Raw genomic sequence first — 13,783 nt, 5'->3', positions numbered from 1 at the left:
CCGGAATGGGCTGGACAACCAATGGATAACAGCAAACCCTACATCATAACTGTCATGGATCACATAATATGTGTCTCCAACAAAAGTTCTTGGAGACTTAAACTGATGAACTCGGTTGTTTCTGGTAAGCAGGACGCACATTTTCAAAAGTGAAACTCACAGAACAAACGCTGAAATTTAAATGACTCTAACGTGTCAGGCCCCAGGACAACCAGTGTCCCATCAACTATTTAAAAAAGGACAAGAAAGGAGGCTTCTATCAGCTGAGCTTCTGCAGGCCAGTAAAACTGGAACATGATATAAGACTTCAAATACTCTGTGAATATTTCTATTAGATTCTTGTGCCCAATTAATTTGTTTACTATCTCCAGAATGCCAAGGAAAATTATTCCTGAGGAAACTCAGAATAGTTGGCATTTGCCTCTTCATTTACCCCCCAAATTTACTAGCAGCTGCAGGCTGAGAGCCAGTTGCTGTCACAATCTCTTAATACGGAAGGCGGAGGCTCTTCTGGGTTGGAGTGCAATGATACAGTCCACAAGTAAATGCCGCAGAATGATGACGCAGGTTAATCATAATTCATTACCGTAAAAACTTTCAAATATCCCACCTTACCTGAGGTCTCAGATTTATCTGTAGCTACATATATAATAGAAAGGTGGTCTAACAAGTCCTGTGTGTTTTGTTCAAATTCCTTCGAGGAGTTTTCCATTGTGACAATTATGCTCATCTGTAGCCGTAAAACATCATCTGATTCCAGATAACAACTCTGAGATGGGAGGGATGGGAAAAAAAAAAAAGGAAAAACTCAAAAAATTATCTGAACTGTGTGATCTCGAATTTTAGGGATAAAAAGCACTTCAGGTAGGGGCATGCGCACTTCTGAGAACAGGATGTGCTGCTTTGTTTTTGAACACTAAGCAAAGAGGCAGGAAGAAAGGCAGAAAGAAAGCACTAAATTTTTCATTTTTACCTTTAATCGCTGACACACTTTATTATGTAAACTGCATTCCAGTTGCACCTGCAAGAGGCTAGTATTAGTGGTTTCTGCCTGCAAGAAGACAAAAGAGGGGAAACGACTTAAGAGCAAGCAAAAGGCACCAATCTAGCATGAATAGCAGACAATCTATCATTTATTCAGAAACCACATTTACTCATTCAACAAATATTTGAGTAGCTGCTCAATGCTGGGTATTACTCTACTTACTGGAAAGACAACACTGAATGAAACAGAAAAATCTGTCCTGTCACTAAGTTTACATTCTAATGGAAATCATAAGCTCTCCCCTTGGGCGATAGGAGAATTCCGACTATGGCAATGAGCAGATGAATATGTTCTAAATATACACAGGAACGCTGCAGCTTGGCATCTCATACTTCTTGAGCACTTTGTTTCAACACGGGAGTCTGCTGCTATTTTAAAGTAGGGGCACTCAGTAAAAGCCAGTGAGCTGTTCTTCCGTCTGCCTTCCTTCATAGAGTGACCTTGAAAGCAATGATAAGACCTAAGAGATGTCCAAAGTTCAACTGGCAGTACTTTTTTTAATTTCTCAATTACAGCTTACATTCAGTATTATTCTGTATTAGTGTCAGGTGTACAGCATAGTGGTTAGACAATCATGTACTTTACAAAGTTATCCCCTCGATATTTCCAGGACCCACCTGGCACCACACACAGTTATTACAACATTATTGACAGTGTTCCCTGTGCTGTACTTTACATCCCCATGACCATTTTGTCATTACCAATCTGTACTTCTCAGCCTCTTTGCCTTTCCACCCAGCTCCCCCACCTACCCTTCCCATCTGGCGATCATCAGTTTTTTCTTTGTATCCGTAAGTCTGTTCTGTTTTTCTGTTCATTTTCCTTTCTTCTTTAGAGCCTACATATATGTGAAATCACATGGTATTGGTCTTGTCTGCCTGACTTATTTCACTGAGCAGAATCCCCTGTGGGTCCATCCATGCTACTGCAAATGGTAAGCTTTCACTCTTTGTTACGGCCAAGTAACATTCCATTGTACGTGTGCACCACATCTTCTTCATCCACTCGTGTTTTGGCGCACACTTAGCATGCTTCAATATCTTGGCAACTGTAAATAATGCTGGTCCCATGTGCACTTGAAAAGAATGTATATTCTGTTGCTTTGGGTTGAAGTGCTCTAAAAATATCAATTAAATCCATCTTGTCTAATGTGTCCCTTAAAGCTGCCGTTGGATGACAACAGGGTGTTAAAGTCCCCTACTATGATCGCATTACTATTATATATCATATTTTTTAACATGTGCAAGAGCCATGAATGGAAAGAATAAAGTACACAAAAGAATGCAGAAGTTCACCAAGTTCGAAGATCTTAAGAGCCACAGGAGATGATACTGACTTATCTCGAAGCAGGAAATGCAGAGTCCCAGCAGGGGCACAGCCACCTGGGACCGAGGGTGGCGCCTGCAGGTGCTGAGTGCGCATAGAAGCCATGTGGGTGGCGCAGCCTGTGACCCCGAAGGGCCTGCCTGTGAGAGTCCCTCTTTCGCTGGGTTTGACGTGTCTGGCGTGGTTATGACCAAAAGGCACGAGACTTGGCAGCCACTGTCAGAGCACCAGAAAATCTCCGCAAGGTAAGAAGGCATTCCTCAGATCCTGGGCTGGCGTAATTTTGGGCAAGTGTCTATTTACTCCAGGAAGACTTAGTGAGAAGTAGAATCACCCTAATTATGTTTAATTTGTTAGGTTTACAGGAATTACCTAAGCACATTATACAAAAACCCGTTTTTAACTACTTCAATAGTCATTCAGGCAATTAAAGTACAGAAAAAAAATAAAAATATTTCAGAAGTTTAACCAAGCTTGTAAATGGGACCAAACATTCACCAACAGCTCGTTTTAAAAGGTACAGTAATTACTAGTATTTGCTAGACTTAAAACAGAAAACCACCACTTGTGAACAGAACCAAAAACCTGCAAGATCAAAGATATTTTTGAATTTGTCTTTCTGGGAACAAATCCTGCTACCAAAGACATGTATTTTTTTTAAAGCCCAGCACTTCTCTGAAACTGCTTTCATCAAAGTTACAAATGACCCCCGTGTTGAAATCCAGCAGAAACTTCTCCTTGTGCCCAGCCCTTCGCCCCCACCTAACACCATGAGCTGTTTGTCCTTCTGGCGTTTCTCGTTCGTCCTTGGCTCTTCCTCCTGGGACCACTGGACGTTGCAATTATTCTGGATTTTGTCTTTTGCCCTCTTTACTCTCTGGGGGAAGGGGTGATTGGGTGGGGGTGGGTGGAGAGGCTCTAGGACAAGTTCAAGTTTGTTTCTCCAGCTCAGACCTTTCTGCACACCCATACATCCAACCAACGACAGGGCGTGCACCTGAACCCTCCTTTATACAAGCCAAGGTCGTGACCTTGCTCTGCTGCCTCCTCTTAGCACCACGATTCATGTGCTTATGTAAGCCAGAAATCTGAAAACCAACTTCACCTTCTCAATTACTCTCCTAAAACAAACCCCAAACCAACTCGTACTGATTGTACCTTCTCAGCAGCCCTTGAATCCATTCACTTATCTCCATGCCTGTGGGCCACATCCAGCCCACTGCCTGCTCTTGGTAACAGAGCCTCATTGGAACACGGCCATCCTCATTCCTCGTGTATTTTCTATGGCTGCTTTCAGGCTACAGTGGCGGAGTTGAATACTTGCAACAGAAGCCTATAAAAATAGCTACTCCCTGGGCCTTTACAGAAAAAGTTTAGGGACCCATCATGCTAGTGGGAGGGAGAGACAGAGACAGGTAGGCTGCTACACCAACCTTCTCCTGGCGTCCCAGTGTCCACCTCTGCCCTCTCCACACCACTGTGCACAGTGCATCAAGAGTGAGTTTAGAGAAGAGGGTATGGGGGTGATAAACGGTGACGGAAGGAGACTTGACTTGGGGTGGTGAGCGCACAATACACACTGACGTATTATAGAACTGTACAGCTAAAACCTATATAATTTTATTAACCAATGTCAACCCAATAAATTCAATAAGTGAAGGGGAAAAAAAAGTTGACTTTACAAACATGCAAATCAGGTCAAGCCACTATCTGCTTAAAACCCTTCAAAGACTTCCTGCTTGGCCTGAGTCCCAGACCCTCCACAGTAGCTACAAAACTCAGATGCCTGCCTAGTCTCTGCCTCCCGGTTCATGCTCCTGCCTCACAGGTCGACTTTCTGCTGTGCTTGGCCTTCCACCTCTAAAATGTGCTGATCCTTTGCTTTGAAGCCACATTTCTGACTCGCCTTCCCCTCCACCTAGCTAAACCCCATTCATCCTTCACGTCCCAGCTCAGACATCACTCAGGGCCAGTTTCCTGACACCGCACCTGCACCTGGGCAAAGTGCCGTTACTCACACCCACAGCACCTTGCACCTGACCTTCCGTAACACTCCTCATGATAATGCAATACCCTGTTCGAGGTCTGTCTTCCCCAGCAGACTGTAAGCACCTTGTCTGAAGGTTTATCACGATGCCTACCAGTAAGCTGGCACTCCCTATACAGCCGGTGAGAAAAGACAAGTGGGCACATAGCTACCTGCTTGCTTGAAAAGGGAAAGAAACTAAAACTGATAAGCATTGGCTATAAAAACTAAAGTCTATCCAAACCTAATATTTTGCATGTGCTTCTGACCTGAAACTTTCAATGAAAGCTTAAAGAAAGACCCATATCAAAACACTTTCAACATATACTTTATAATTAAGTTGGGTTTTTATAACCTATAACAATTTGACCATTCATCTTAACCTGGTGAAGCAATTCTCGTCCCTAAAATATTTTTCCAACTGTTGAAATAATGTTAGGAGTTCGAAATTATGATTTGGAATACGATTAAAAAATCCTATTTGCACAGTCATCTGATGTGATTGAAATCCTAATACTTTGTCATACTTGCTAAATTATGGATGGATGGATGGATGGATTTGGAATGTACCATTTTAAGATTCTTCTTTTAGCTGCAACCAAAACAAAAACAACCCACTACGTTGTTTCCTTTGCTGCAGAACATGTTGCAGGATCCCACAAGGGGGAGTTCCAGCACCGGCGAACTGCCCTTGAAGCATGCTAATTTTTCTCAAAGAGAAATTTAAACTGTTCACATCTTCCTTTTTAAAAAAAAATCTATTGATTGTAATCTCGATGTTAAAAAGAAAACTATAACCAAAACAGGAGCCAGCTGGGGCAACCACACACGCTGGGAATACAAATCCCTCCCCCCCAGAGGACCCCAGCCTGTTTGCAATGGCCGTGGGGCATTTCCTTCCCCAGGAGAGTGCCGCTGCAGATTATAGAAGAAACACAAACAACCTATTTCTCTGCCTCCCACACCACGTGAAAAAATGAGTTCATAAATTTCATAGCTAAGAGGAAAAAATAATTCCTTAGTTCTCATTAAGTCCAGGGTACTATTACTTCCTTTGAGAAGGCAGGGGCGGGGTGTTGGTTGGAGAAGTGACTTACCAGAGGGTCCTCAAGTTAGTTAGTGGAAAAAGGGAAACAACAGCAGGTCTTTTAAGACGAGTCAGTATTTTTTCCAAGTAAATAAGAATAGACCAAGTCTATTCCTCCTAGGTACTTAAAAGCCTAAAAAGTCTTCAACATGGAAACGCATAGAACACATTCCGAGACATAGCACAAAATACAGGAAAACAGCAATGTAGAAACTCCGCTTTTTTAGGGCTTTTAGTTCCTGGGGTTGTGGTGAAAGGGGTATGAATTCAGGTAACTGGATCTGAGAGAGAGGGAAAAAATCACCTTCCTTTATTTGCTAAAAAATTGGTCTTTGTGGACGGGACCAGGGACGGAGAGTGATTTGGGGGGACTGTGTGTCATTAAACAGGAAAAAAATGACAGTTTACATGACTTTTATTAACAAGAGTAAACCATACCCTAACAAAAGGGTACGAGAACCTGTAACACACTGATCAGACAGAATGGACAGCTTACAAGAATTCTGGTAATGACCACATACGGAATCCTCTCATTTAAGGACTAAAACCTGTGAAATACCAAAGAATTACATAAAGAAGTCCCAATCTTAGATTCTGCTTTCCTCAGTTTTCTCCACTGTCACCGGTTGGAGGGCTCAACCGCAGAGGTCCTTAGAAAGGTAAATCTTCTGTGCCGACCTGTGCGCCAGCAGGAGCACAGCATCCACGGAAGCCACGTGCCCGCCCCAGCCGGTGGCCCCCACACAACGCTGGGTACAATGCATTCAACACAGCACAAACGACTTTGTATAAAACGAACGCTTTCATGGGTCCCTTCCACACAACGCTCACGCTCTATAACCAAACTCCAGTTTAGTGTTTCCTGCCTCACAGACAGGCTCGGTGGAGTTAACAGGGGGCACTGTTTGGTTGCTCACCCTCAGGTTAAACAGCAACTGCGTTTCACCCCTTCAGCGCTACTACTACTCCTCTCCCTTCTGGTCTTCTGATATTTAACCGCCAAAACAAAATTTACCTATGTTGCCAGACCCACTCCCTAAAATATCTGAAAAAAAAAAAAAAACAAAACAGGAATTGGCCGAAGTGAGGGTTTGTTTTGTTTTGTTCTGTTGCAAGGGAAAGAGGCTAAAGTACATGTGCAGCATTCTTCCTTCATGTCTTCTGTGCAGAGGCAGCGTGGCCGCGTGCCTGCACTCAACATGGGCTCGAGATGAAGCCCAGCCGTACGACGTTGGGGACATGCCTGCGCTTTCCAAGGTTCAGCTTTGTCTTCAATAAAACCGAATCCATGAACTCACAGGCACATGCAGAACATTAAATGAGATGTGCGTGCCAATCACGGGGCACGCACCAGGCTCTCATGAGGGGGCATTATTATTTTTACTTGTCCATTCACAGTGAATGCATTGAATTAGTAAAATTCTACAACAAATCATTTAAATGCATCTGGGCAGTATTTTTCTCACATCAAATTTGTTAGAAGGGAAACTCTTCCCCACACCTTCAGTGTCTAAGAGAAGGGATTTTTTTTTCTAAAACACTTCAAATCCTTGTTGTCTTATTTCACCATTGGTTGATTACCCAAAAAAAGAGAGAAGTGTTATTTATTGCACATCACTTCCCAGCCCCTGAATGTGCCACTAACCCGGAAAGATAAACAAACAGCACTTTGGAGAACAAGGTAGCACTGAGGTACTATGACTCTGGGTAGGACCAAGTGGCAGTGGCCTGAATGTTTATAGTTGGTGGCCCTGGCTTGTACTCTCAGGAGGCTGGCTTTTAACTACTACCACCTGGGCTGGCACTTGCAAGAGGGCCATGTGGGATTTTCACCTTGGTGGGTCATGCAGCGTGCAGGGGTTCTGTCCAAAGGCTAGCAGCTATTTTTATACAACTGCATGCTGCTGGGCCTTAAGCAAATGGCAGGTGGGTCCTGAAGGCCTGGCTCAGCCCTTGAACCTGGGCCCAGGCTCGGCAAAAGTTCAGATGTTCGGATTCAGGCTTCTGGAGCTTGACCTTGAGCTGCAAAGGCACAGCTTTTACCTAAGTAGAAATGGTGTGGCAAGGATGAGGCTATGAAGAAAGGGTGTTGCAGCAGAAATCAGTGAGGTGGTTCCTCAAAAAATTAAACATACAACACCACAAAAGTGGTAGGAGCCAAACAGATACTCGGACACTCATATTCATAGCATTACGCACAGCAGTCAAAAGGTGGAAACAACCCAAAATGCATCGATGGATGAGTGAATAAACAACACACAGTATGTACATACAGTGGACTATTACTCAGTCTTAAAAGGGAAGAAAATTCTGACATGTGCTACAACATGCATGACCTTTGAAAACATCAGGGGAAGTGAGATAAGCCAGTCACAAAAGGACAAATACTGGGTGGCTCCACTTCTATGAGGAGACCTAGAACTGTCAAAGTCACGGAGACAGAAGAGAGAGAAATGGTTACCAGGGGCTGAGAGGGGGTGGGAACAGGGTATTACGCGTTTACTGGGCACAGAGTTTCGGTTTGAGACGATGAAGAAGTTCTAGAGATGGATGGCGGTGATGGCTGCACAGCAACGTGAACGAGATGGTTAAAATAGTAAATTTGTGTGATGTATATTTTACCACAAGAAAACAAAAGGAAAAGGAAGAAATAAGAAAGGAAAGAGAAAAGAAAAAGATATTCCACAGTCAGGACTCTTCCCAAAATAGAGCTTCCAGAATACTATGCTGCCTCGAAGAAACAATGGGGTCCACCTCCCGGCAGGCAGTGCAGACAGGTGGCTCTGGGTCCCCTTTCCTGCGCCGTCTCCGTGGCTAAGAGGCACAACCGTGAAGGATGCAGCTGAAATCCGAGAAGTTGGTCCACTGACTCAGAAGTTCCTCCCAAGTTCGCCGACATTAGGTTCACTAACCATGTAAATGCTAACCACCACATTCGATTTTCAAGATCCGAGGTGATAAAGCCATAGAAGGGTGACAGATTTTATACATAAAAGGACAGAAGGTTATCCTTGTTAAGGAGATAACGCTGTCACCTTGGGTTGGGCCGCAGAAGTCATCTGACAAAATGGTTGCACGCACCGAGGAGACGAGCAACCACGAAGCTCTGTCCTTAGAACCGTCAGGTCCGCTCCGGAAGTCAGAGGTGCCTGGAGGTTACACAGACACACTGCAGTCCCCTACTGGAACAAGAGGAACAAAAACCAAAAAAAAGGAAGGCAGACTGATGACGCACAGGGAAGAGACGGCTGCCCTTTGGAGGAAAGCTGACATCTCAGGGGACAAGGAGACAGAGCTGAGACAGAACAGGAGGCCTCGAAGGCGCAGCTCCAAAGACATGAAAAGAGGGGTGACGTAGCCTGGGATCCAACTGAAATGAGGAACACACATCTTTGTGCTTGTTGAAGCTTTAAAAAAAAAAAAAAAAGGAAGACAGGCAAGATCTCAGCAGGCTGCAATTGCTCCCCCAGAAGGAACCAGGATTCCATTCTAGGAACCATGGAGAAACACACTTCCAAAGCCGGCTACAGGGCCCACGGGAAGAGCCTTCGGGACCTGCCCCTTCAAAGGCTGAGACCAAGGGTCACGTAAGACCTGCAAGGGCTGCGAGGGGAGCCTGGAGAGATCAGAGCGGAGAGTTCAGAGCATTTTAGATGAATATACAGTCACTGCCTGTGCCCTGAGGGAACACGTTTGATGTTCCCGGAATCGGACTCCATCTAAGGGAGAGCACAGCACAGAGGAAACCCATTAAAGGGGAACCAGGCAGGGCTAGATCATCTGGCCCCAGGCCTGACTCAGGTGCTGGTCTAATGGGGAGGTCTCCTAAGTAAGAGAATGCAATGCGGGGAAGAGAAGACTTATTACACAGTAGGTGCTTTCAGCAGATTCAGAGCAGATTGATTTTACCTCTCTTGCTTTGAGAGAACTCACAAGAGAACATCTAGAGAAATATCTAGTGGAATAAGCTATATAATTCTAGACCAAAAAGTAAAAGGTAAAAAAAAAGGAATGCACCAATTCCAGCAAATAGTAGCAGCTTACAAGTGTCAGAGGAAAAAAAGAAAGAAACCAGCAAAAGACGCTGGTTAAACAGCTAGAACCTCAACTGAGCCTCTGTCAGAGGAAGAGGGGCGCCCGGGATCACAAGCACATCCTGGAGGCGTGGCCCCAGCTGCAGGGAAGGAGGCGCACGCTCACAGCCTGGAGGAGACAGAGTGTCACCCGGCCACGGTCTATCCTCACGAAGCCCTGAGCTTCCAATGTACCCACCACAGCTCCCCTCCAGGAATCTGCTCAGAGCAATGCTCCATTTGAAATAAGTGGAGTGAAAAAGGAAAAGCCTTCCTTAAGTAGTGGGTTCCAGAAGCTTCGGTGAGTCCCCAGTAAGAGGCAAAGGAAACCAGTGTGCTCATATCTTACCATCATGGCCATGGCCACAGCAGACACTCCATCCCTAAACAGAGGTCAACAGCACTCCGCACACCAGTCAGCACGGGGTCCCAGAAACAAAGGCTCGAGGCCGACAGGAAAGGAAAGCCATGCCTAGTGACCAGCCTGCTGCCACTGCAAAGCCTTAGCTCAGAGAAGACCAAGGCAGCTCAGGGGCTGCTTCTAGAGATGGGAGGTGACTGCACAAATGGCTCCTCCCTAATCCCCAAAGGTCCCAAATCAGCTTCTTAACAAGCAGTCTCTCCCCATCAAGTTCAAATGCTGAGATCTCAGACTCAGAATAACTGGCACGAATTGAAGCTAAAACCAAGGTGATGCTGTCTGTCTGTCCTGCATAGTACCTTGAGGGAGGTGATGCGTGGGTAGTATTCCAAAGTTGGTGGATGTCAGGTTGATAATCTGATATTCTTGTGTGCCTTATTAAGATTCTAGACTCAAGTGAGGCTCAAGAGAGACTTAGTATTGAACTATTGTAATTCCTGAACCTCCGAGGAAGTCATGCACCAAGCCCCAGCCGTGGCTGCTACACAGAGGCATGGAGAAGCTCTCTGGCTAAGACAAAAAAAATTTAAATTAAATTAAATTAAAATTAAAAAATAAGGGAATGGGGAGGACTTCAAATTCTTTGAATGTTAACTCATAGGCCAAGCTAATTTGATATTGGGACTATGGCCTTGAACTTTCATGCCTTGCCAAAGGACTGAATCTCTGAGTTTTAAAATTCCCCAAGAGTTTCGTAATAGGAGAGGGTTTACATTCAAATTTTTTAAAAAGTTAAATGAGGAATGCATTTTAGCTATTTGCCAGGTACTAGTTCTAAGTGCTTTACATGTATCAATTTATTCAACAGCTACAGCAATCCTACGAGTTAGTGCTATTATGACATACTTTATAGGTAAACTAAGAAATAAGGAGGTTGGGTAACTTGGCCAAAGTCACTGAGAACCAACATGGCCTGTGGCCCGGTTTCAGAATCCACCTTCTCCCTCACTGCACTGTGCGCATCTCTGACGGGCCATCCTCATGTGGCCGGTGGTTTTTGTGGGAATATTTGTAGTATGACTTAATCCCATTGCAGAAGCTCCATTAAGCTGTATTGGATAGCATACTTGAAAAGAATCTGGGATGGGAAACGGACGAGAACATGAACTTTCGATCTGGGGACAGCGTGTCTTCGGAGCAGATTATTGATGAGTTCATGTAATCCATGTCAGAGCTTTCTAGGGGCAAACTCAACAGTGTGCCCCAGCAGTTGGAGCGGGATCAGCAAAGAAAGAGGGGGAGTTTGGTTCTCCTAGGGGAAGGGACAGGCTCAGGAAGGTGGGTGCAGAGCCCCAGATATCAGATGATCGCCTTGTCAGAGAAGGAGGGTCACAGGCTTAGAGACCTGCACAGGCGGGTGCGCCCATCGGGTCAGGAGTATAAAACCAAGAAACGTTCTCTCTTCCCCTAAGTACTCCAGTAATATAAAGGCGGCATTTCAGCTCTCTAACTTCTGATTCTCACTGATCTCCTAGTTCAGAATTTGGCCAGTAAGATAGGTGCTAACTATTAGACAGCTTCAAGTCTTCTAATAAAAGTTTCCAGAACATTCAATTCAAATCTAACAAATTTTTGAAAGACATCAGAAAAGATTCATGTCTTACAAACTCATAAACAGCTAAGATGATAACTTCTTCCTTTTTAAAGATCATTTATTCAATTATCAAGCACTTACCACACAGCGATGTGCTCAGGCTCTGTACGAGGTAACAAGGAAACAGATGTTGATTAGAACACAACTCCTGCTCTTAAGGAGCTTATAATCGTAGTGCAGGAAAACATACATAAAAACAAAAGCCTTTCATATTACTCTTGCTAAGTAAGACAGGGACTGCTCAGTTTTCAGTAAGGAGTGAGTCAATTCTCCCAGGAGGCAAGAAGAAGAGGCAAAGCCAACACTGAATCTAAAGAGGGACCAGGAAGCTGTACTCTACCAGCCAGGAGCCTCCCACGGCCGGCCCGGGAAACACAGAGGAGGGAAGGGAACACCCACACCCACACCTCTTGGTGTCTCTCTCCCAGCTTCACCGCGCTTCTTCCCTCCTCTCCTCCCCAACCCTCCGCCCCCCTCTTCCCAATCACCCCTTCCACTGCCTCATCCTCACCTGTGGCTCTGATGAACAGAAGACATGTTTTTTGAGTTCAGGCAATGTCCTTGCTTTTAAAAACTATATTCACAGGTAGGCAGTAGGGGGAAATTAGATAATAGCATATATTTACCTAGAATACAGTCATAACTCTCCAGAGTCTGACAGCCTATCATCTTTAGGTAAGAAAGATCATGCCAAGAAGTGGGATTAAATGTGTTAGGATGGCACACAGACTTGTAGGAATTCTCAGCTGTTCCACCCAGAAATTCTGTTTTGTTTCATGTAATGAATTGTGTGAGGCGGCCAGGAAAACACGGCAGCCACAGAGGCCTTTAACCCTTCCCTATTCTCTATTTTCCACCTCCGAATCCTACGCCAGACTTTTGACACTTATTTGCTTGTGACAATTCCAAGTCTTTCCGGTCCTCCTCTGTCAAACTGTGATGGACAAAAGCATTCCTTGTTCTCCTCCCTCCCCTGACTTTACAGCTTCCCTTCCAGACTGCCAGCTTTCACAGATGGAGACCGGCACCTCCGCAGGCGAGGAGCCAGGAGGCAACCTGGGCCCCTCCCGGGCAGCAGGCCCCACACACGCCCCACGCACGCCCCACACAGGCCCCATGCAGGCCCCATGCAGGCCCGGGGCGGCCAGCCTTGCCCAGCACCTGTCCCAAGCCGGCAGGCCCAGCGCCTGACATCACCGTTCCAAAAGCAAAAGTTGTGCCAGTCTTAAAAGGTTAGGAACTCCTGGTCCGAAATGTCTTAGGTATCACACAGAATACCCAGAAATAATCTCCCCTTTACACAATCCCGTACCATGACCCCGTGGTGGGGGAGGGGACCTCTACTCTCTCTCTCACACACACACACACACACACTCAGAAAAAAATACTGAAAGGAGATGACAAAAAAAATATTTCTCCCAGTTACCTTTGCTGAATGCGACTGTGGTCTTAGGGAATATTTCTAAGTTTTCAGTTCTCTGATTTCCCCTGTTTTCTTAGAAATACATTATCATTTCTTATAATCATACTCTTTTAGGCAAGTCAATACCCTGTTAGAACACCCACACGCACACCTTTATTATGTTGCATTATAATTCCATTTCTTACAGTGTTATTTTACAATGATCCCAATAACAAGTTCTTTGAACTCTCTGAGATCAGCTTATTGTTGTAGTGACCCTACGTACCGGAGTCTGAGACAGTGCCAATTTCAAATATTCTGAGGACAGAATATAAAATAAATCACTGAAAATCCCCCAAATCTCAGTGGCTTGGACCCAAGACAGTTCTGAAGAAAACATGAAAAAATAGAATCTCTTGCTTTTTCGTGAGCCTAATACAACTGTATTTACATAGTATATCCCATCCTACATTTTATAGTTACAATCATGTGGTCGAGCTTGTAGCCTACTAATGACTTGTCAGGGATTTCTACGTAAGCCTCATAATTATAACTTGGAAGAACTACTTAATAGTCCACTCTGTTGACATTCTCAAATTGATCAAATCCTTCTTTCCACTGTTGAGCCTTTAAGCTGTTTCTACTCTCGTTTGCCATTAGAAAATGCTGCAAAAAAAGGAAAACACGTTGTATTTGCACTTATCTTTCCTGCAACATGAAATACTAAGTCAAAAATAATGAAAATGGTCACAATAGTTGCTATATTGGGGTAAAAAGTGAGAGCACACTGAGCTGGATCTGCCCTTCCT

At 44.6% G+C, this 13,783-nt stretch overlaps 1 protein-coding gene across 1 annotated transcript in view; it reads right to left on the bottom strand.

The window, feature by feature from the left end:
• The window catches only part of TMEM131L (transmembrane 131 like), a 139,627-nt gene that overhangs the window by 46,274 nt on the left and 79,570 nt on the right, over window positions 1-13,783 (bottom strand). The window contains exons 8-9 of the mRNA XM_028520060.1: window positions 974-1,051; window positions 616-769 (exon numbers count right to left, since the gene is read on the bottom strand). Of these exons, the coding sequence (XP_028375861.1) occupies window positions 616-769; window positions 974-1,051 (232 nt within the window). The remainder of the gene's footprint in view (window positions 1-615; window positions 770-973; window positions 1,052-13,783) is intronic.

The sequence above is a fragment of the Phyllostomus discolor genome, chromosome 8 (genome assembly GCF_004126475.2).
Source record: "Phyllostomus discolor isolate MPI-MPIP mPhyDis1 chromosome 8, mPhyDis1.pri.v3, whole genome shotgun sequence".
Lineage (NCBI taxonomy): Eukaryota > Metazoa > Chordata > Mammalia > Chiroptera > Phyllostomidae > Phyllostomus > Phyllostomus discolor.
The sequence above is the reverse complement of the archived record's forward strand: the minus strand, read 5'-3'. Positions and strand labels throughout refer to the sequence as shown.